We start from the raw sequence: 25384 nt of genomic DNA on the forward strand, positions 1-25384 counted from the left end.
TTGATTTTTTCAATTATCACCAGAAACGTTCCTCTGCAGTTTTAAAATCCCAATTCTATTTGAGGCCAGTCTGGACATACAGTAGATGGGTGTCACGCTACAACAGCATGAAATAGGACACTTTGGCTAAATTTGATGTATTTGTTTTTGCTTGATTAAAAACAAAAACTTCTTATGTAAGGAAAAACAAACACACACACACACAATCTCAATCAGTTAACAGAAGGGTATTAGTCTGGAAAATGGATCTGGGAGAGTGGTTATGATATTTGGAGGAGCTTCTGCCTTCTCGGATTGTGATGAGATACAGCAAGGAGCCAGCAGCTCTCCAGATGGTCATATGAAAGTGTTTGTCTTGGGTTACTACAGGACAGTCTGCGCTTTTGGAAACGCAAGAAAGGCAGGCTATCCGACGCCACACACACAGACATAGGCGGGCACACACCGAGAGTGCGGCAGCAGTAGCAGAAACAGTAGGGGGGAAAAAAACCGAAAGGCAGCCAGCTGCCCATAATCAACTGGGCCTGCCCATTGTTAACATATACTTGACCCCTCCAACCTGTGGACGACACAGATGTCTGCTACCTCTGCCACCTCCCACCGCTTCGACCCCGCCTACTCGGCACCTGGGTTAGGGAGGATAGGCAGGCTGGCGGTAGAGTGCTGCTTGACTCCATAAGCAACTACAGTAAGCGAGAGCCACAGACTTTGGTTTCCGTGGAAGACTCTTCGTTTTGACTCCAACCCAGAGGCAGTGAAAGCAGACCTGCTGTAAGGTTTCTCGAGGCTAAAGGCGCGCCGACAAAAAGGACCATTTTATGGCGCTGCTGTAGTGATTGCCTGCAGTACAGGATCTTCTCGTGTTCCATACCCTCTTAAATATCTTTTTTTTTTCCCTTTCTCAACGATACCTTGTTATCGCTGTCTGCAGTCGAATTTGGAAGACCGGTTAGCGTCTGTGCTGCACTGCTTGGAGCTCCTTAGATAGTTTCGACTTTTGGGGGAAAAGTGCATTACCTGGACTGCGAAACAGAAAACAAGCATAAAACATTCCTTATCTTTAAATTTCCATCAGTGTCGGGGACTGGAACTTAATTTGTGTCCACAATTAAATAACGAATGGTGGGAATTTCTGTCCCTTTTCAGTGTAAGTGCTTTTTTTTTTTAATAATTATTTTCTCTATCTCTCGGGTCTCTCTGTACCTAACACTGGAAATACAGTGGTCTGTGTCATGCAAAGGAAAAATACACTGTAGGACTGCTTGCTTGACATGTAAAAACGTCTTTAAGACTTCTATGGAATATATGTGTGCAAATGTGTCTATATTCTTAAAAATGGATTTTAAAAGCCATTTCCTGTTGAGAAACAAAAATTTAGAATATCTGCTGACATATAGGGAGATATTGACCCATCATTCTGTTTGGCATGAACATTTCTGTATTACTGTAACATTTGTTTTTCTATGCATGATATATATGCAGTATAATAGACACCTCGGTTACTGTGCGTGAAACTGTATAACAGCATTATAGATCGACTACATTTATGTCTTGCGGAATTTTTGATACTGTAATCCAAACTGATAAGTGTAAAGGCGCTGGGAAGACAGTTAAGAAGACGGTTAGCAGAAAAGTGAATCGAGAACTACAGATTTCTAGATGGGGTTATGTAAGGTATCCCTATATATATAATGAATATTTTTTTTGGGGGGGGGGGGGATTTACGGTTGGATTTAAGTGTTAGATCCGGAATTTTTAGTGCATTGTAAAGAGTTTTTATTGATATGGTGACAACACCTTTAATGATGTGTGGATGGCTTTCATTGCGCTAGAATGTGAATATATGTTTTCTGTCAGATTAGGGTCTTAAAATTGCCCGAGTGTCCTGTGTATTTCTAATAGGCAAGAGGTTTTGAGCGATTGTTTCAAAACATTTTATTACTCATTACTGTTGGGTTATAGAGGTAGTCTGACTCCTGTGTCTCTTAATCCTGTTATTCTGGAGACATAACATCTGTCCTTGTTTTATAACAGCTCCATTTTTTTTCTTTTATATTGCTATTTAAAATCCTGATGCCGATTAACAATCCACTGTGCAGTATTAATTTTTAATGAACAGGAAATTGCTAGGCGTAGATATTTATAAGAAACTTGTTTTTTTTTGTTACATTGAAATAAGTTGCAACACATTTTACTCTTCTTTAAGATTGCAAGTGTTTAGATGAATTGAAGCCCAGGAAAATAAAACCTAAAAGAAACTTCTGAATCCCTAAGAACATTTTGCCTGAAGTTCTTGTTCTGATTTAGAAATACGAGTGGAAAAAATAAGCTTGCAGAAATGTGGACACTTCTTTATTTGAAAAAAAAAATTGAATTATCAATAATTAAATGTGTGATGTAATAATCCAATGAATGGCAATTTACACGCTTGCCGTCAGGTTGAGTGTAAGAAATATATTAATTTATAGCACAATAGTCTTTTACATAAACCCCTGAAAAGAGTTGGAATGCTGTGATGAAGTTCATCACTGGCAAGTCAACTCTCTCTCCTTTTCCCAACTCCCTTCTGTCAAGTCTCATTTTCCCCCTTCTATTAAAGATAAACATCAGCTGACAGCCACTCAATGTAAAGCCCATTTCATTGAGGATCTTAGCACATTTCATTCTCTCGAGTTGGGTACTCTTCAAAAGTTGGCATCTGGATACTTTGCATTTGAAAACCCTAAACCACTCACATTTGTCAGTTTCATCTTTTCGATCCACCTTGATGGTTTTCTCTCTTGCGAGTCGCTCGTGACAAATCTTTAGGTGATTGAAAAGTGGCATTAATAGAATGTTAGGGACTTCAGATTTAAATTAAAGGGTCGCTCTTTTTTTCTGTGGGAACTTGTTCTGTGCTGTGATCAACATGCCTTTTCATCGAAGAAAAAGAGAGGACTTAGGAGGCTGGGTTCTACTGTAGATCCTGGTTCTCACGGCTTTGAGCGAGTGCTCGGTATGTGAACATTGTGAAAAATGTCTTCCTGTTGGGGTTTATTGTAACTCTTCGATTTGGATTTTTTTAATCTATCTGGGAAAAATGCTCAATATCAGACATTCAGAAATGCAGAATTATTCAATATTTCCCCAACTCGAAAACCGTCTTCTGTCTTTGTACTGTATTTAGGGTTTGTTTTGCAAGTAGCGTTTGCTTTTTAAATGATGTCAGAAGCATTACAACCTTTAGTGCAGAATTGAAATAGTGTGTTTTAATCAGTCCAAAATATGTGAGAGACAAAAGGGCATCGTCCTGAATTAGACCTTGATAATCTAGTCTCTCTGCCAAATAGCCTTTTGAGACATCTGTAGTGTGTGTACCATATGTTATGTTTTGACCCTTGCATTTTCACTTTTGGAAAGGATCCTTATATCCTGCATATTGAAATTTTTTTTGAGTGGGCAATTGTCATTGTATGTTGTTAGCAGAAGTAGTCATCTACCTACCTGCATATGTTCATCAGATCTTATGTAATAATTATGCACCGAGCTGGGAGAGTAAGAAAGCTTCCATGGTTAGACGAGTAGTACATAGTGTGTCACAGTGCACATGCAAAGATCTGGCTCGTTGTCATATGTTTTTGCTATGCTTTGCTTCTATGGAAACTGCTGATGGGTCCAGAATCGTTATTGCTGGGTAGATGCTTTTAGAATCCATGCTCAGCCTCTAAGCTACATACAGACCATTAACTTACCATCATTTTACTTTCCTCCTCATCTTTTTGCCATTGGTACAACATCCAGAGACAATGATAACATGGAGGTGGGCATTTAATTAAAGCAAACATTAGTTCAGTTTGCTGGAGGTAATTGTAAGTGATAAGTGCTGTGTGGGTTATCTCTGTGTGCTGTTTAAACAGAAGGAGCCACTCTGCAACATTTTCAGTAGCCATCTGTACATGCAGAAGCCTTGCACCTGTCTGTCCACAGTAATTATAGGCTGGGGTCAAAGACATGAAATTTGAGAAGTTTTCCTGCTAATGAAAAAGGTGGCATTTCAAAAGATATTGCAATTGGCATTAACACATTTTAAAAACATCCGTAAGGGCACAGTTTTGTTTTACTTCACTGTATTACATTTTCTGTTCCACATACTGTGCCAAAATTCACAGGGCAACATTTGTGCTATTAATTTCGGTGGTGTGAAATGCTAAACTGAGAAAGTGAAAATTTTCTGAGCTTAAATATATCTTATTTTTTGGTTATCCTTTATTGTCAAGGATATGATGAGCAAATTAATAAAATTGTTTATTTGTTGACAAGAAATCTATGTATAATGAATTTGACTTTATTATTCATTGTGTCGCGTGTTCTTGTGTTTCTCTTCCTTGATAGTAGTATTAAATATATACATATTTGTTACTGATCTATATTAAATCACTAGAACAAAAAAACAGTCATATACAGTATATGTGCAATACTCCTATTTTTAAAATGTTTATCCTGCTGCCTTATTTTGCTATTAATATATAATATATTAATGTTCTTAATTTTTTTACAATCCTTCTTTACATTCTCCACAATCTAAAGTGTAGACTACATTTTCTTAAAAGGAAGTAGTTCTTTTAGGGATAGTATTTTATAATGGGTAATTATGAAAAATGAATCATATGAAGTAAGAAATGGTACATATTTGAGACATACTCTAATTTGCATTTTGTGATCTCTTTTTTTGGTTCAAAGTCTTTGGTCTTGTCAGAAAATGTGATGATGTATTTTAATCCTGCTAAAACTGTAGTGCGTGCTGTAAAATGTAGCCGTGCCTGCTACCATTTGTGATAAGTGATACTCTTTATTTTTGTTTCTTTGGGGGAGGGGGGGGGGGTTGTCTTGTACACAACAATGTCTGAAGCAGATGGAGCCTCTGCATTGTATGTGATAGGAGGTAACTCATTATTCTGAAAAGGCTAGATCTAAAGAGGATTTCTGCATGTCTGTGTGCATTTCAAACCAGCAGTGGGTGCTATGTGTGATACAGGAGTTGTAGATGCATTATAGCTTAATGTTATGTTCTGTGGTGCTTTTAATTAATTTTTTATGTTGTTGTGGCAAATTTGGTTGGTGTGCCGTGTAATGAAGAGTCATGCTTTCTTACTGTTACATGGTGCTATGTGATACTCAAATCTTCACAAATTCACATATTTTTCCAAACTCCACAAATTCATAAAAACCATAAAAACAAACTTTATCAAAATATTCTAGGCTGATTTGCTGAAACTTTGCTACCTATAATGACAGACATGCTTTCCTAAATATAATTTGTAAATGGGTTAGTTTTATTCAAATTTACCATGAAAATACAGTATTTTCTTTTATGATGTTATCCATCTTAATCCACTTATTGCATTGATTTGACCACTTCCACATGGTTAAGAGCTTCTGCTAAGCAAATAATAGAATGTATGCAGAATCTTACAGCAAGTGTTGGTAATTGTTTTTTATCAGAATTAGATGAGTGAGCACAGCATTCTGCTATCACATAGATCGAGTGACATATGAGACTTTTTATTTCTTGTTGTTGTTTTTATTCTGTTTGTGTATCGTGAAGTATTTAATACTGAATGAGGCGTATTCAGAAAAGGGTCTGATCATCTTAGCAATAGCACTTTTTTTTTCTTTTATTGAACTGGCTTTTTTAATTTGTGAGTTTTTTTTTATTTGTGCCATTTTAGCCAGACCTGTACAGAACAGCCAATGTTTAACCCTCCTGTCAAATAGGATGTTTGCCTCCTCCACATACAGACACACTGGCATCTCTCCTGTCTTTTACCTTTTACCACACAACTTGACAGTGATGGAAAGGCGCACAGCTCTCAGTCCAAGCTTGCTGAGCAGCCTTCTGTTCCAGGTGACAGGTGTCCTAGCTGCCTGCAGTTGGCCTGCAGTTCTCTCTTTCTCCATTTCTCCCTCTTTCTCTCTCCCTCCCTCCTTCCTCTTTCCTTTTAATCCCATCTCTGTTTTCCCTTTGAGTTACCAATTAACTTCACACACACACCCCCTCTCTGTTTATTTTCCTGCATCCATCTGGGCTGAGCTGATATTGTAATCACCCTAATGCACATTGCCTTCCCCTCACACACACACACATACAATGTGCCATCCTGACAAGCCTTTTTATTTCAGATAAGCCGGGGATGTGTGTTTAATGAATACAAAGCCGTTGTGTGTCGCAGTGCACTCTGCCAGAAGGTAATCTCATTGAATAGGTGCTTTTCAGTGATGCAGAACTCGATAACAGACCAGGAGTGAAGATGTAACCTGTTATCTGCTGCTTCTCTATTTTGCTGTCAGAGAATTTACATTTAAAGATTAGCTGTGAAAGGGTAAAGGAGTTGTTGGGGGGGGTGGGGGGGGAGGCATAGTTTGTGGTGTCAAGGGAAGGAGATGGTAGGGGGTTTGCCTGACATGGGAAAAGAAAGAAGTCTGTGCAGGCTAGACTTTAGTTTTGGCCTTGCTGCTATCTTTCATCACCCAGGCTATTCAGACAGAGACTTTGGAAAGTGAGATTACCAACATCGTTATCTGTAATTGGCTTTTGTTTGTGGGTTTTGGGCAGCCTGAACAAAAAAAAAAGGTGATGATAGAGGGTGACAAGCATTATTTATAGACATATCTGTATACCCACTTGATTGATGGAGAATATGAGCTTTGTAATGGCTTGATTCGTTTTTTTTATGAGGTGACAATTGCTGAACGATGGACTTCCCCATTCACAGAAAATCTATAAAACCCCTCAATAAAACCAGCAGGTTGCTTTATTTGGTTTCTAATGGTCAGGGAGGAATGGCAAATATTGCAAGGACTGAGCACTGAAACCTTTAGCTCTTCGTTATCCTCTTTTCTTTTGCACATGCTTATGCATTTTCCCTTCAAGTGCTTTTATTAATGGATGAACATTGTTAATTTCTTTCTTAACTTGCTTTTGCTTAACTATTTATCCTGCATGCAGTAGATGTTTGCTGTAGTGTTTGCCATTCTTTTCATCCTTTTGAATTAAGCTTCGGTGCATAACAGAAACATTCCTTTCTTTATTCTGCAACATTTCACTGTTGTAACTGTTGTTTGGGAAAGGCCATCAGAATCCTGCACCCCAATATTTGAACACTTATGTATTTTTTGCAACCTCTCATTACACTGTCAGTGTTTTTCTAAGCATTGAACCTACAGGAACAAAATAGGTAGAAGTCTAATTAAAACTGGTTTGGTGCTGTACCTCTTTTGAGTGCTTTGGATCAATGGAGAGAGACAATAGTCCCTTATATTTTACCTCCTTTGACTGAACATATTGACTTTTTTGGTTTGTTACTGCTTTAGTGAACATGATGAAATATTGAATATCACCAGCCAGCTGGACCAAGAAAGACCCAGAATACAGTATACTGTCCATATCCACCTTTCAGCCAAACTGCTTTTAATGGATTGACTGAATTTTTAATTCTTCTTCCAACAAACACTTAAAAAGGAAGTATACTGGACTCAATTATTACATGAAGTACAGTGCTCAAAACATCATTGACAAATGAGTAAAATATATAAAGATATCAATGGCTGATTGGACCCATGCAAACTGCTTTAAAAGTACTGCAAAATGCAAAAATGATACATTCTGTAATACATTACAAATCCTATTTCTTCTGTGTTCTACATTTGGCATTTATATTTTTTTAACGAGTAATTCTAAATATTTTTACTTTAGTTATTAAAACCTCATACAAAATACAGTGTAAAGTAAAAGGTCTTGTATCTGAATTTTGATTTTTAAGAATCCACAGAGTTTAGGTAAAAAGTCAGTTCAGTAGTATTCAGTCATTTTATACACACAGAAAATGCTGGTGGAAAAAAATGAAATGAACTTACGTGCTTAATTATTCTTTAACTACTCCATGTATTCTCTGATTTAGAGTATTCCCCCATCGAATTGTTTTTAATTGGCCACCTCATGCAAGTGTTTGTATTACTTTTGGCTACCAGTGAAAGAGATATTGTAAAAGGAGAATAGGAGCCCCATGCCTGTTTCAGGAAAATGTTGTGTTCCTGAGTGATCAGCAGGTGCTCTAGAGATGAATGCACCGTGTAAATTATTCTGAGGGCAGCGTGTGTCAATTCATAAAAATGGAAAGCGAAGGAGAGAGTGCGAGACAGATTCCTGTTTTCAATATGGGTTCAATTTAAAGAGCTATTTTGTTAAACTGCTACATCTGCTCCATTATGAATATTGAACTAGTTCAACTAAAAATAACACCCTGTAATTTGGAAACCATCATAATCTTTTGTTAATGCAAGAAGGCCATTTTGAATCAGTTAACATTACACTCTAAGCCTCCTCTAAACACACTCTCTCTTCTCAGATTAAGCCTTACTGTAAAAAAGGAAAGAGGCAAAAGTGTGAAATTCATTTTCTTTGACCCTCAGCAAGAAATGAGGTAATACTTTTGTTTTTTTATCGTTTCTGCTTTCAGTGTATAATGTGTACATACCAATTAAAGCCAGTCTTTTTCAGTCTTTTTTTAATATGTAGAGGCAAAAATGTGGATCCTTTCTATTTTCTTTTCTTCTGTTTTTATTCAGAAGCCTTTAGTTAGCAATATTTATATTCTTTTGTGGAACCAGCAACCTTGATCTTATATTTTTTTGTACATGATTGTACATTTTTAATACATTTGTCCATTGTGATGTGGAGTGATATTTTATTTTAGAAGGAGGTTGGATAATTATGCTTGTTTGTGCATGTTACATTTTGCACAATGGAGCTTAATACATTCACAAAATAGAGCCTTAAAGTATTGATGCAAACATGTGGAAACTGATAGGAAGTTAAATGGTTCAACCACTGAGAAGACCAGCAGCTGAAACAGCCTTTGATGTTATATTTGTCATCAGAATGCTCAGCAAATTTGTAGCAGCGGACTGAAATGTAAACACTGTTGCCGAGACAGTTGCTATCCAGCCTTCACTTGTGATACACATATTTCCGATCAGATGGACATTTCTGGTTTCCTTACACTAGTAATTGAGGGTAATTTCTGTCCTAGCTTGCCAGTAGCATATAATGATTGAAGAGAGTAGCGAAATAGGCTCACCATTTTTTACTGAGATGTGGTTTATCAAGGAGAGGATTACAGAAACCCAGTGACTCATATAATTGCGCGTCTATCCAGCTTTGCTTTTGTAGGAGTGTATAAACACAGACAGACTCCTCAGCTTGTGGTCCTAGAAGAGATCTTTATTTCTTATTTGGGAACAAAAGACACTTTCAAATGACCTGCAGATGTAATAGAATTGTAGTACTGTACTATAATAAAACATGTTCCCCCCTTTCAGTGGCAAGGTAACACCAGTATAGTATTATCTGTGAATGGAAAGGTAGAACAGAGATAAATTATTTAAAATATTTCAGTATGGATGTTAGGCTGTATTATAATAGCACTAGAAAGGAGCTTTTCAAAATGTTGAAACCATCTGGTTTTCTGTGCCCAACTGGATTCGTGTTTATCCTGCAGAATGACTGTGGGGTGGCATTTGCTGAAAAGAGCACCTCTGCCATCCACAGCGTTTGTCTTCATGATCCTCTGCTCGTCTCTGTTCAATATCTGAGAGGCTGCCTGACAGCATAAAGAACCCAGTGCATGCTTAAGTCCTGAATGCATCTGGCATTAATGAAGGCTTTTCTTATCTTGGTAAAGAATCTGACTGTCCAAGCTCTGTGCTTGTTTTTGCTTCATCACACCTCCCTTGGAGTCATCCCAGTCAGTTGTTTTTGTTGTTGATGCTTGTTTTTGCTTCATTTATTTATTTAAGGAAAGAGAGGGAGGGGGGGGGGGAGGAGTTGGAGGAATTATCGGAATCCGTGCAAATTCTTTAAAGTGAGCGGATTAGAGTATCATTAACCTTTTAAGTGTAAAACAGCTGCCTAGGGCTTTACTTCTGTCTTGAGCTCAGCTGATATAATTAAAAGGGGGGGGGGGGAATAAAAGAAAAGCATGTTTGCAGCTGGGCAAAAACAGGGAAGCCCAAGCTGTTTGACTATGAACCATAAACACAGATGCCTTCAAAGTTCTGTTTCTCCCTGCTTCTCAGGGGACCTTCTCACAGGTGAAATCAGATTAGGGGGGAGACATTCACATGAAGCAGGCCCTTTCAAGCCTCCTCTACAGAGAGACTAGTTCAGAGATCGTCCTCGCAAAGAAGAGTTCTCCAAGAGCTAATGACGCTTCGCTTTATTTCCTGTTGAATAGTCTTGACTTGGAGAGTCTATTTGAGTAGTAGAGGTGCTGAACACACTCCCAAAGTCAGGCCACAAAACGCAGGTGTTAAAATGGCAAAAATTGCAAATGCTTTAAATGTATTTCTTACGTGAAAATGCGGTCTGTAGCTACAATCATTATATGTTTGTAGTTTGTGGACTGGATGTTTTCACTTGTGTATTTTTCTGTTTGAGAATGCAAAGCGTTTTTGATGTGAAAACAGCAGTTGGGTTTTGTTAATAATATTATTTCAATTGGATTTCTAATGTAGTTATTAACAGTACTAGATTCTGTTTATGTTGATAGAAGTAAATAACTGTTGGAGGATGCCGTTTTTTCTGTGTCCAATATTAGGTTTTTGCTACAATCTATACATTGACACACAAACCTGATCAGCCTTTGCACAGAGAGCTGTGGCATGTTCTTCCAATCACTCTGTGCACGTGCAACCAGTTGGAAAAATTTGCATGGTCACAGTTTCCCCCTGTTGATAGCATTGGCAAGATGTATTGCATAGAAAGCTGGCCACAGCAAGTTGTACTGTTGCATTCTTTTCTCAAAGTTGTGCCATTGTAATCCTTGCTCGTGTGTGCTCTTGCATTGTCCTGCTAGAACATTGACTCTTCGGTATTGGTTTGCAGGAACAGAAACCTGGCTCAAGGACTTTGTCAATGTGTAACTGAGCTGTAGGATTGCCCTCAGTCTTCACCTTATAGTCTTAGAGGAGATTGCTTCCCACATCATCATACCTTGACTGTCCCACTGCTTGGCTTAAACCAACAGATGGAGCTTGCAATCAGACTATTGAATGGGCTGTCATCAGTGTGAGGCTGTACAATTGGGATGGGCCATTCTATGGTCTGATCATAAACAGGTCGGGTGCTTAAACAATGCAACACTCAGCATAATTATTACCACAGTGTTTCTATATGTTGTCTTTAGGTCTGTCACAGCCAAAATGGTATTCTTCCAAACACTTCACCTCCCTGCTGCCACCTCACAGGTTCTGTGGCCCACTGGAAACGGCACATTTTCTCTCGGCTGTTGACATTACTCATTAAATGCTTCTGTGCATGCCAAACATGGTCATACGGATGACAAATTAGTCATTCTGCTGATGTATAGGTGATTTCTTCCTGGAATTTCTTAATTTGTAGCCACTGCAGTCTGAAAACCTTTAGACGGATAGATCAGATGAACATTGTAGTTACTGTGGTGACTCCCTGGCTTCCAGCACCCAATCTGTTTCTTCTAGCTTCCCTGCACCAGTATTCTGCTTGTTAAAGGAGATTTTCTTGTTCTTCAGATAATTTCTCAGAATGGTACTTTGAATCGTGCAGATAACTGGATGAGTTTCATTTCTCAAGGGTAGTATGGTTTCTTCTTTTGTATTAATTATCATGTTGAATCTCTTTTTGAATCGCTATTCATATAGATTCTTAATCAATTTATTTGTCAGTTTTAACTAATCTCCAGTATGAAACACATATGCATGTTGTACTTCTATGAAATCTCATGACTTGGGCTTAATATTTAGTTATCTCAAGGAACACTAATCAACACTTCTATCAGCTCACCTCTTAAAATATATGAAATTATACGTTTCTGATTATGATACTTTTAATTGTGCATCAGCATAATTTTTATTTCCAAATGTTCATATACATTTATTCTTTACATTATACATCTATATATATATATTCTTACTAATTACAGTGATTCGGAAATGGTAAGGATATGGTCATATGTGATATACCGTATGTAAGGAGCTTTGCAAAGTAGTAAAAAACTAGAGCAAATAAATTTATTTAGCCCCGTTCAGTTGGAAATATTTAAAGATTCTTTTGAGTGTGCCAGTAATATCTTTCCCATCTGTGATTATGCCTCTCAATCAACATCTGTTTTTTCATGTGATATATTTTAGCAACAAAAATCCTTTATATGACAAGAGTTCAAGTTCTGTTCTTACAATTAGGTTAGCCTTGACTACTGCTTGGAGTACTGAGTTACACATGTGCTTCTCATTACTTCATACCATTCACAAAATGTAATAACATTTTGGGAAAGTGTGTTTTTCACTTTTTCCATGACTGTAAAGAATGTTGTGTCTCATTTTAATTTTGCCCCGATGGCAGAACAAATTATTGCCTTTCGATCATTTTAAGAGATGTAATTTTGAAAAAGCCCTATTTTATAAATACACTACAAAAGTGTAGGGCTTTCGGTTGTTTGCGTGTCCAGAAAAGCCTTTTTTCTGTAGGTTTAGATGACATTTTAAAAGAAGATGTGATGCAAACATTCTGATGCTTAAATGATGTTGTATTTCTCCCAAGAACGTGCTTGGTTTGGCAGTTTAGCAAAGATATGATCTTAATCTGCTATTTCCTCTTTGGCAGTATTAAATTGTCCACATAATAATTCACAGCTGCAGAGGGATCTCTTATTATGATGCAGCTGGAGTTTTATGTTTCTGAATTTAAGTTAAACATGGCATAAACTGTACTTTATTTCCTTTTGTACGTTTTGGAAACATTGATAATTGAAAATTTAGCCCAAGCAAGCTCTGTTGAAAAGCTTATTATGCTTTATACTGTATTTATGTTTAAGTATTTTTTAAGTGACTGTCTTTAACCATGGTTACAGCTAATAGGTTTTTTACATCAGGTGTATCTATTGCAGCACAAACGAGAGTAGAATTGAGCCTATAGTTTTTGTATAAAATATTTCTTCAATGGGTCCAGTTCCAAGCAGCTGTGTTTCAGGGATCCATAATTTGAAGTAATGAATTTGTGGCCCTTTAAGGTGACAGTTTCTGACAAGTTCATTTTATTTTAGTTTGAAACAAACCTTCCATAGATAAATCAGCAGATACTTTCATTAGGTGCATAAATCCTTTAAATTCCTGCCATTTGCTGTCTCTGATTTTTTTCCAAGCGTGAAGCTATGTTATTTCTTGGGAAATTAATACTATAAAATCCCATTGTTTGCAGCTGTTCTCTTTTTTGTCTGGTAATTATTTTTAGTTGCTGTCAACTACCAAATCCTCTCTCTCGTTAGATGAGAAAATATCATCATTAGATCGGATTATTTTATGTTGTTTTAGAATTTAGCATTTGGATCATATGGAGGATCCAAAGATACATGCAACTCTTTATCTGTAATTGAGAATAGGGAACACCTTTCATGATTTGAAGGCATAAAAGCATGCTAAAGATGTTTGTTAACCTAATGTGAACACTCCTTGACTGTTTAAAAGTATAAGTCTTTAGCTCAGCACCTTAGAATAGTATATTGTGGCCTAGACACTTGTAGCATGTGAGGTCATTGAATGGAATAACGTACTACTCTATAGATGTAATACTTGGAGGCATACTGAATATGTTCAAATATAAAATGAATTATGCATCCAATCATACTTCAGTGAGTTCACTTTTATTGGTAGGCTTTACCTGTATAGCTACCTGTATACCTACTGTATAGCTATCATTAAATATTAAATATAGCTAATATTAAATATTTTCTCCAGTATTGTTATCACTTTTACTTAATAGAAATTAGTGTCCCCAAAAAAGGGGTATTGAGAATTGACCTGAATGGGGACACTAGGCTTTAACTGGGATATAGCTCATTATGTAACTCAGTCAAACCAACTGTTTGGATTTAAAATGCTTACTTAAAGGACTTGTACTTAGTACTAATCTTGGTCTGCCTAATGTTATTGTAGGTAAACAAGCCTAAGACTATAGCTAATCTTGGTCAGTGAAACCAGACATAAGCCATTGTGTCTTTATGAACTTTTGAATAAGTTGTGATCAAGGCAGGAAATATATTTGATTATATTATGATTGATGGTTTGTTACTTTTGTTTATTTCTTTTTAATCTTATTTTATTATTAAAAGAGCTGAAACCTTCTGGATTTTTGCATTTTGGTTGTTAAAGTTGCAAGACATATGTTCACAATGGGGTTAAAAAAGGGTTAAGTTAATGTTCTCCTGTGTGAGGCAAGTTACATTCAACTTCCCTACACACCTTTAACTTGCATTTTTTAAAGATGTTTTTGTGATTTTTTTTTTATTTCACTAACATAACAGAATTTTAATTAACGGAATTAAAAAAGCTTTTTTATTTTTATTTAAGCTGGAGCATTTGAAAATGAGTGCTTTTTTTAGTTTAATAAAATGCATTACTCTTCAAATGTTTTTCACATTTTTTTTTATTTTGATAAATCAGTTTCTTTGAATGCACTTTTACACATTTCTGATGTAAACCTGACCTATTATAGGAAAAGATCATGTGCATGTATTTTAAATAGTTCTACTGTATATTCACATTTGCAAGAATATGTTGCCTGACCTGTTTCCTATCAGTAACCTACTGTATAAAGCCAAACTGGAATACTTGGAATAAACTCATTAGATGTTTGTGTCATATTCTGCTCATTGTTGGTCTGGAGACATAAAGAACAGATTTATTCAAAATGACTATTTATTTTACATTTCCATATGAAAGGAGGCTGAGAGCTGAGCAAATCACAACACTCGTGTTCAATTATGTAAGTGCTTTGAAAGGCATTTAAGAGTTAAATGGCAAACGTTAGTCAGCCTTTTATGGGGTTAAGATGTTTGCTCTTTGTTTTTAGCAAGTATAAAAAATCATAACGGAAAAGCAAACTTGCAGTGGGAATATTGGAAATTCAAAGTACTTTCCTTAGGGAGGGAGTGAGAATGGGGAATTCTTAGAAACCTGTTCAGTCAAGATACTGTAGGTTATCCTAATGGCTGACATTCCATTCCTGAAAAAGCAAGACAAGAATGCCTTTTCTTTTAAAACACAGATGAGAGGGTGGGGCTTCTCATCCTCAAGCTGAGAGGTGGGGAGTTTGCTTTCTGCTGTTGTCAGGGAAAAAGATTGATCTCAGGGCTGCAGGCCAAAACAATATTGGTACCAGCCAGAAGAGGACAGAGGAAATTAGCAGAGGAATTGGCAGAGAATGGTATCTGTAGAACAGGAACACAGTTTCTGTGCCTCAAGTCAAGTAGGAAAGGCCAGTGAAAACAAAAAAGGCGGACAGAGAAGACTTGAAAAGGAACAAACACCAGCCACTATGAAATCTCTTTAAAATGTGACTCCCTTTCTTTATGAAATAATTATAATAATTATAATTATTATAACATATGTCACTTTAGTGTTTGAAAATATATTTTTTAACTATTCCCACTTCACAGCATGCTTTCACTTTTTTAACTGCATTAATTGTACAATGCTCTGCAATGTATATATTGAGTAGGATGTCATATCCCACAATGCAGTGCCGTTTATGCAGTATGGAATCTGTCAGATTACATATCACTGCATTGTTCGTACTCCACAACATTTTTGTTATATTATACCCTTTGGGTTATGTATTGAGCAATGCATTATTTATATTTCTTCACATCATCCTCCACACAAATGGGAAATCAGAGTATAATAAAACTTTTATGTGTACATAAGCTCTGTAAAGGTGGCAAAAAATCAAAGGAATTAATGATAGGTTGAGGTATTTATATATTGTCAGAAATTAATTAGTATTTTGAAATACAATCCATGACACATTCCTTAGTAGTGCAATGGAATTTGAATTTATTCCTTTTTATTTTGTGCTAAAGCGGCCTTTTTATATAAAGAATCCTACGTGAATGGCTTTAAAGACAAATAATTTCAGCCTGCTTGGCGGACTTGAGTTGCGTTATAGTTTTTTTAAAAGGGCTTGGCTGTAGATCTCTGCAGTGAATACACTGAAGTGTAGAGTTTTATCCCGTAAAGTAGAAAATGCTGAAACTCACAGAATACGCTGATTTTAAAATTTCTGGTATTGCCTATTATGAAAAGGGAGGAAGACATAACTCATATACAGGCTGTAGCTGAGCTTAAAATCCTTTAGGAATGACTGCTCACTGTAGAGTGCCAGGGTTCATTCATTGTTAACCCACGTACTTAAAATTTAGAAATATTGGAATTTCGTTACTTCAGTAAATGCTACTGAAATATTTTGTTGTGTTGATGGATATTACTATATTTATGGTCTGGAAAATCTTTATATTTGCTGTAGTTTGATTTTTGAACAGAGTTTCGCCTTGAATCGGAACTGAACAGCGAAAATCTCCATTGTACTACAGTGCCATTTCTCTCAAGACTCGAGCGAAGAAATTTTCAATTACAAGTCGAGTATTAATTTAAAATGCCATTGGTTGCACTGCTCATTTGTCATGTATTTAGTGCCTCTCGGTTTATCTTCTATAAGTCCTTTAAGTCTGTTCACATACATTGAAATTCATTGCTAGATTAGTTATTGTACAAATGCATATGTATCATGTAATAACATGCCAGATGTCAAAATTAAGCCCCTGGTAGAAGTTCGTATTATATTTCTTTTGCGTGGAAGTACATTTGTCCTCAGCGGATACTGTTAAAGTTAGGAGCTGAGTAGCTGTGGCGAATTTACCCCACACAGAGCTCAGTGTATATCATTACGCTGCACTGATCCCAGGTCAGTCTGCTGCGTGAAATCAATTTATTTGAAACTCTTTCTCTCTATAGGAATTTGGATGAGTGCCAGTTGTTTTCATTTAATGTTCTTTGTGTTGGACACTGAGAAACAATATGCGCCTATACTGCGTAGTCCTCATGAATCTTATTTAGACCTGCTGTTGCTGCGGTTTCATAAGATGTGTACTTAAGTAGAATGCATTATTCCAAGGCCGTATGTCTGTGAGGTAAACATACAGACTTTGCGCTCATTTCTTTAGTCTCTGTGTTGTGTAGTTTAAGTTTAAATGTATTTATTTTGAAAAATCAAAATTATTTATTCAGTGCTTGAAGGGTTTTGCTTATGCATTAAGCCATCAAGAACTGGAGAACATTTAGACATGTCACATTTTCCTCTCATATTCTCATATTACTTTTTTTTTAATCTATTGAATAGATGATGGTTTTAACACCAGTAGATTAGTTATATATTCTAAATCCAGTGCAGTGGTATCCCAGAGTGGGTACTCTACAAAAAGGTGTCTCTGTAAAGCATCACATTGCTTTTTTTGTAGATGCTGTTTGATATTAATCCTAGATTGTATTTACTCAATTAAATAGTAAACTCAAAAGTCTGTCGCTACTTTAGTCAAACATAACCGCACATGTTTTGAGGTGGTATTTTATTTTTGATCTGGTTCGAAGATTTAACGAAACATTCTGCCACCAAATGTTCGCATTCATCGTTTATGGTAATCCATTTTTTAAGATTTTCCAGTAATGACCGTAACGTTGTATGGCGCATTACGCAGTCAGAATAAGCCCTCCATATCTTGTATTTTGGATTGCTGGAGACAGCGAATCACATCTGCATTATTAGTTGTCATGGAAACCACAGCAGGTTGACAGCTAGGCCTAACATCTTTACAGAGTGCCTCAAGGTCCCCTGAGGTAAGGCAGTAAGCAATGGCATGGCTCAAGGTCTTCCTGCACATCTTCCATCAGGGCAGCTTGGGCTCAGGCCCAGAATCTAGTGGGACGCCATTGACTAGGGTACGTAATCATACCAGGTACTGTACTGCAGTATGTGCCCTGCAATCTAAATGGATGTTGTGAAGAAATTTCCCCGATCTCACTGTAACTGTGTAAATGTTTGTCATTCTTTTCTAGTTAGTGATTTAAAGTTCAACAAGGTGAAGGAGGTAGAGTGATGCCTTTTTCAGTTATTTACTGTAGCTTTACAACATCAGAAAGCTGTTTTTCCAGTGTTTCTCTGTTTCGAGGATGTTTCACACTCCTTTGTTGTGTTCTTCTACATTTCCTGTAGAGGTCTTTATAGTATTAGAAATGGTTCGTTGTTTAGCATATTTAAGACTAAAATGCACAATTTAATTTAATCTATAGATCTTTTAACAAACATTGTTAGAACTGTACCTATATAAATGCGGGTGTAGCAGTCCTACAGTTTAAAGCACAGAACCCATGATTCTCTAATGCATAAATGTCATTTAATAAACAATGTAATAGTGATGGTTCTTTAGTACTGTACTTTATCGTTAAAATAGAAATATGAAGATCAAAGTGTTACCTTAATATCAGGGAGGTTAAGTACATCAATCATAAAACTAATACAAATTAAGATCAATAGGGATCCTCATTACAGCTTCGATCTCTTGACACCAGAGTGAGACCGATGAATAGTTTTCTCTTGGAGGTGAACATATTTCAGAAAGAGGCGGAGAACCCTGTGTAAAAAAAAAACAGATACACCACTCACATATGTATTTGCGAAAGTTGCCCTTGAGAGCTCCAAAATGGAAAAGAAACAATGTAAAAAGCTGTAAATGAAAAAAATCAAATTTTGGCGCACTTTCATTGTCTTTTAATAGTTCAGTAAAACAATATCTGTAGAGGTGGCACAGTGTTCTAGAGGTGAGCATTGCAGCCTCACAGTTCCGGGGCCCTGGGATCAGTTCTTGAGATACTGTCTGTGTGGAGTTTGCATGTTCTCCCAGTGTTCGCATGGGATTTCCTTCAGGAGCTCTGGTGTCCTTCCACAGTCCAAAGACATGCTGATAAGTTAATTGGAAAACTGGGGGGAAAACTGACCCTGGTGTGAGTGTGTTTGCGTCTGTGTGCGTGCAGGGTGTATCCTGCCCTGTGCCCGCTGCTTACCAGGATATGCTCCAGCTCCCCCACGACTTTATTGGACAAAGCGGTGCGAAAATGGAGGGATGGAGTATTTGTTTAAGGTGTATCAAGTTAAACACTAGTCACGGTCCTTTATGTGTTGCTAGGCTGGGGGGGAAAAAAAGGAGCAAACAGTGCTCAGAATATCATGGCAGCAAACTTTTAAAAATTGCTTTGAAAACTTGCATAGCATTGAGAGAGGTTGCCGACTTTAATTTTTTTAATTAAAAAAACTTTTAAACCTTTAGACGGCATCATTTTTTTTGGAGGGGGGGGGGGGGGTGTTTCTGGGCAGTGGGAGTGTGTGAAATCCGAAGAATTGTTGATGCTCCAGGCAGGTCTTGCGGAAACAGATATGCCGAGCCGTGGAGCCGCGGCAACCGGGTCAGACTCGTACACACCGGCCTGGCTTCCGTGTTTAATTACCTGAAGAGCAAAACATCCAGGCACTGAGTGTGTGAAAATCTAATATCTCGGGGCACCAGTCTGTTACTCTGACATCCTGCAAGGCGGGCCCTGTCGGCCCAGCAGTGTCAGGGCCTGTTCCTGACAGCGGGCTATCTCTGCCTGGGTCAGGTTCCTTCCATTCAGGAGCCATTGTGTGGAAGAGGGCTGGGTCAGGAATTTGAGGTTCCTGTCAGTTTTGCACTCTTGAGCACTAACCCCAGCTACACTGACAGATTTGTCTGTTTTTTTTCTTCTTTTTGTTGTTGTTTTCTTTTTTTAAGAACGTAGAACAAAAAAGAAATCTTAGTGGAAATCCTTCAATTTTATCGGCAATACAGTGGCCAGAAGTTCCTGCAAGCGCTGAATTTCTTGCTGTCCAATCTTCAGTTTAATTGACAGATGTGCTTGTTTGTTTCTGTCAAAAATAGTATGGGAATAGTGGAGCACGTGACTGCCTCGGTATTGCTAAGAACCAAAAGCTGACACATCGAGACCTGGAGAGAAAGGCAGTCTGGCAACATGCAAGGATTTCTCTGCAGTGAGGTGGGGAATTTTCATCATGAAGGGAAGACATGATTTAAATATGTCTTGCTTTGTTCTGAAGTTATTTTCCTTTTTATTTTGGTTTTACGTTATACCATCTAAAACAAAATAATTAACGAAGGGACTAATGGAAAACTGATGGGATACAGGCCCTGGTATTTGTATCACTAAATGGAATGGGCTTCCTGATTTTAATTTAACTTTTCAAATGGTCTGGACTACTCTAGTTTGCAGCAAAGTGAAGAAAATGGGATTTAATGAGAAAATTAATTATTTCTAAGTCCTACCAATTTAAAGATCTCACGACTGTGAGCTATGTGAAATTTCAAGACCCTTTTATTTGTCTAAATTATTATGTTTTGACATACTGTACACTGAGTAAACACAGTGGTTAGGTACCACTGAGGATTTTCTTTGCAAAGTATTTATTTGATAAGTAAAGTAGATAATCAATAGTCTGGTTTCCAACATTTTCTGGCAGTTACAGACTGTTCTCACAAACGTTTATCTGACAGAAGTGTTTACAGACTATTGTATTTCTCCTTAAATATTATGTTATGTTATATATTATGCTACATTAAATGCTTTGTACTTGGCTCTAAATAAGCTGAAGTAATGGTTATAGTAAGAAGAATTGTTTCTACAACACTTTATGCTTTAAAGGTATGTATTTTGTTTGTGTTTTAAAGCACTTCATCCTTTATTTAGAACGATTCAAAACAATGAAAAACACATACAAAACGCAAAAAAGCACTGTTATAAAATGTGCAAAAATAAGCTGTTCTTAAAGCCTGTAGTAAATTCCAGAACATATAGCAATCCCTTACTGCCCTAGGGTGCCAGATAATCAATGATCAAGTGTATTAAAATCAAAGGAATGTTGGACACTTGCATGTGGTGTCTATCTGTGATAAGCAGTACTTTACACAAAGAAGGGGTAAAACCAGCCAGGCACTGGCTGATACTGCAGCAGTGAGACCTTTGAAAGTAGTTTGTGTTTTGTTAGTTTGACTAGAAATGTAGACAGTTTATGCATGCAGGGAGGACTAGCTGCTAATTATGATTATTCCTTGCTTTCCACTGCTTGATAGAGTAAATAATGATGAACTGAGGATGTCACAGTGCTGTGTACTTCTAGCTCCACCTAGTGAATGACAGAATCCCATTGTCGGAAAGGCGCAGGTTGTGTGCAGTATGGCAGAGCTATTTTTCAGGAGTATAAATTTACCAGTGCTTGGAAGTAGAATAGTGATGGCTGCTGCTTGGTTTTAAAATGAAAAATCAAAGTTCTTTAAAATAAATGAAATTGTTTCCTGCCCTTAATACCACAGGACTATAGTATTTCATCAGAATTACTGGAAAGTGACTGTTTATAGTATGTTATCATGACTGTTTGGCCTCTGTTCAAATGTCAGTGAGTGGTCAGGGAACTGTCTGAGCCAAAAATCCTATTAAACACAACAGCAGAATTACGGTATTAGATACACAAAATGCTAAGCAGTGTATGAGAATGTTTAATCTAAATAATTCCATTGCAGAACATGCAATACGAATGCAAAAACAATAACCGCATGGTGCATTTTTAAATTATACTTTTTTAGCGGTAAAAAATATTCAAGTGACGTTTTTTATTTAAAATGAGTGACATACTGTAAGCAGTGTGTCTGCATGTGTTTGTTTATATGCTTGTGTGTGTGTGGAGGGTAATTCTTAACAGAAAGTCGTTTGTTGACCTCATTAGCATTTATTGTTGTGAGCGTACAAGCAGAAAATGTGAAATTGGTATGTCATGAATAGCTCCACAGAACTACAGAGCCTTGAAATTTTGCCTGCAGTGTGGTGCAGGGCAAGCATTAAGAGAAAGCTGTCCAGATGGCAGCCTGCACAGAAGCAGAGCTACGGGTTTTTGTCTCTGCTGCTGGGAGGTGGGAAAGTTCACTGGAGCATACACTATGGCCCTTGCATTTCAACAGAACCAACTCTTCATCAGTCAGCGAGGGGAGATGCGAGTGTGACAAAGCATTTTATCTCCAACACAATACCTGTTAAATCTATGTAAGCTCTTTACAGTATCGGAGACATGCTCCAGTTCAGGCTTAGAGAATTGTGCTCAGGTTGCATCTTATTTTCACAACTTCAGAGAGTGTAAATAGCCCCCTACAGTTTTGTCAGTTGCTGCAGTTGATTGCACGATGTGTTTATACCCTTTTATAAGGATATGAAATCTTGCAAATGATCTTGGAATAATAATAATACTGCAGTAGCTTATAGTTAATGGTCCACCATCCAGCTGACAAAAATGAAATTTCAAATATCTGTGCTGTCAGTTTTGACCATAAGAATTAATAGCGCAGGTAAGAAAGTAAGAAAATGAGATTTTTGCAGACATCAACGGAACAGTCTAATTTTAAATTCTGTGTTAACTGTGTGCAGAATGAAGTGAGGATGTTACCTCTACACATACCAGAAAAAAAAGCTTTTTACAGGTAATTAATAGTGGCTTTGAAAAGAATGATTAATTGGTGTATAAAAACTTATATAGGTCCAGTGTTTATTAAACTGGCCCTGTGTGGATGGAAAATCACAAATTAAGAAACTGCATGACTACATTTAAAACAAATATGATAAATGTTTATACGAGTTGATTCCATGCACATTGCGCAATGATTTTTCTAAATAGTTTTAAAACTGTAATGTTCTTTCGAGTCATTATGACTGATATTTTTCAGTATTGGTATTGCCTGAAGAAAACATGTTTTGCTTAAAGAGAGAGAGGTGTCTTTGTCATTATTTCTTCATCACTGTTTTTGTGCTTTGTAGTTCTTTGTATTTCAAGACATCAGCAATGATCCAGTGTCTCCGTTGCCTCTATACATTTATCACACTCTTGTACTGACTTAATTGGCAGTTAGACTCCGTTTGTTAAAAAAATATAGTTAGGCTCCCTTGGTTAGTTCTAGATACAGTAACACATGAGCCATTCTCTCCCTGACAGTGCTCCCTTTCGGTGGGTCTTTCTTGCCAGTGGGATTCTTTAAGAAAACACTAATAGCTTCCAGCTGTGTGGAAAATCAAGCCCTTTGGGGTCTAGCAAAAAAAAGAGGGGCGAATGAAAGCACAGCTAATTCGTCCATTTTGTTCCCTACCACTGGACCACAAAGGCTTGCTTTCCCCCGTAGGCCTTGATTGGAGGCCAGTGGTCCGAGAGAAAAAAGAGGAACAAGCAAGTGTGGAAATTCGGACATTAGTGAATCCGCCCCTCCAAGCTGGTGCGCCACCCCAGCCAAGAGACCCACCATGAGAGGGGGAGGCTGTGGTGACCATTCATCAATAACTCATTGGCTCATCATGGAGTGCTACGGCATTCAGTTTATCAAGTCTTGCACAAAAAAAAGTCAGAATGAGCTCCATTCAGCTTTGTTAAAGCTAGCTCTTGGAGTAAAATGCTCTATTCGAATCTCCTTTGCCCACGTTTTTGTTTTTTGTCTTTTTGTCTTTTTATTACTCTTTCACTCTGTTAATGCAGCCCGGGCTTAAATGAGTGGCTTTTATTTGGCTGGTTTGAATATATCTTACTATTAATTCCCAGTGCATTCAAAAGAGGGTGGCAGGCAGATGGGGGCAGGAGAAGACTATTTGGTTTGGTGCATTGCATTCAAATGGAATCAATGAGGTCGCAGCTCTTTTAAATTAACTCACTTAATACCCAAGGAGCAGAGTCATGAATTCACATTGTATCATCCTAAGAGGGGCTATAAGTAGAGGAGAAAACTGGAGAGACCCAGAGAAAAGGCTTAATTCAGACACTGCAACTTCTCTATTTTGCAGATGCTTAACTGAAGCAAATGCATTTCTTCTACTTTCAGTTGTCTAATGGTAAGTGATGATTTGATAGTTTAAGTGTGTGCGGCTGTTACTTATAAATATGTTATGTACTTGTCTGTCTGGACTCTAAAAATATTTTCAAACGGGCACTGTTTTTTTTTTGCCATTGCTGTGTGTAATAGGATTGCATCATCTGTGCAGAACAGCAGAGGCTAAATAATCAGATGAGATTTAAATTGCTGCCGCAAGTGAATTGTTTGATTTCTTTCTTTTTTTTTGCAGTAGCAGCAGTTCAATGTAGGGAGAGATGTTACAACTTTTTTATGCAGTACAGATAAGAACCATGAATGGAAGGGTCTTTAGGCAGAGAATAATGATGGACTGCTGTGAGACTTGTGAATTTTTCAATCTAATGAGAGGACGTTCTGGTGCAGGTGTAGGACATTGTGTGAAGTGTGGAAGTGTTGAAATGGTGTAGTGTGGGATACAGGACGTTTCTGTCAGCTCCTTCCTCCGACAGACTTGTAGGTGAGAATCTCCAGAGGCCATGCTGACATGCAGCAGTTTAACGCAAAGATTGCTACGGCCAGAGGAGAGCTGAAAAATCGTCTGATTTAGCACGCTTTCGTGCTTGGGTTTTAGAATAATTCTTTTTAAAAGGTTTTGATGTTCTTGTCACTTAATAGTATTAAAGAAGATAAATGCTTTTAGTACTAAAATGGTACAAATGTTTTAGAAAAATGTTTTATACATTAGGTTCTGTGTTGCTGTTTTATTGTCTGTTTCTATACATTTTCTGTATTTAATTGCAGTTAGCTTCTTATTAAACCTACCTGTTTTAGGTTCAAACGTTTGAAATATCTACAGTTTATAATATCAGATGTGAGCAGATACTGTAACTTTGGAGTAGGGTTGGTGAATCCATAAGCAAAGGAAACTTAATTTCCCTTGTCCTATTTTTTACCCTTTTACAAACAATTTTCATTTAAGAAATAGTTACAATAAAGTATTGTGTTTCTGCTTTAATGAAATACATGTATGAAACAACTGAAATATCTGCATCCTGTTGCTTTTCACACAGGAATAGAAACTTTTAAATAAAATTCTATTAAAGCTTTAATTTCTGTGACTTTTCATAATGTCAGTAAACAATGGTGTATTGAAATTGTGATTGTGATTCTTAGTGCGTTTTTTCTGAACTATTTACAGAATTATGAATTGGTTTTATGTAAAATTTAAATCATACTCAGTTGTAGCTTTTGGTTGGATAAATGTCTAATGTTGTAAGAGACAAAAGGAAATAAAATCGCAGGGTACTCTCGCAGGATGTCTGGGCTGTTAAGGATGAATCCTCGTAGGAAGAATGATTGCTGCCGTTTGTCAGAAGACTGTCACAATCATTGCTATTCTTGAGCTCTCAGCTCTTCTGACAATAGGGGAATTTTAAGAGCTCTGTTGCATTAGGTGAGGCTCGCAGGCTACATCACTGTTGAAATGTTTACTAACTGACACCATTTGTCAAGGAGCCACAGGCTGTTCCATCAGCAAGGAGAGGGCATATTATTAAAGGGAAAAAAAATGGTCAGTTTTT

The 25384-nt window shown here is 37.2% G+C and overlaps 1 protein-coding gene across 1 annotated transcript in view; it reads left to right on the forward strand.

The window, feature by feature from the left end:
• Positions 1-425: 425 nt before the first annotated feature.
• Positions 426-25384, forward strand: part of runx1t1 (RUNX1 partner transcriptional co-repressor 1) — a 64753-nt gene continuing 39794 nt past the window's right edge. Inside the window, exon 1 of the mRNA XM_088928761.1 lies at positions 426-1147. Coding sequence (XP_088784887.1) covers positions 1120-1147 — 28 coding nt within the window. The 5' untranslated portion in view covers positions 426-1119. The remainder of the gene's footprint in view (positions 1148-25384) is intronic.

Source organism: Atractosteus spatula, chromosome 12 (genome assembly GCF_055471065.1).
Source record: "Atractosteus spatula isolate fAtrSpa1 chromosome 12, fAtrSpa1.hap1, whole genome shotgun sequence".
Taxonomy (NCBI): domain Eukaryota; kingdom Metazoa; phylum Chordata; class Actinopteri; order Semionotiformes; family Lepisosteidae; genus Atractosteus; species Atractosteus spatula.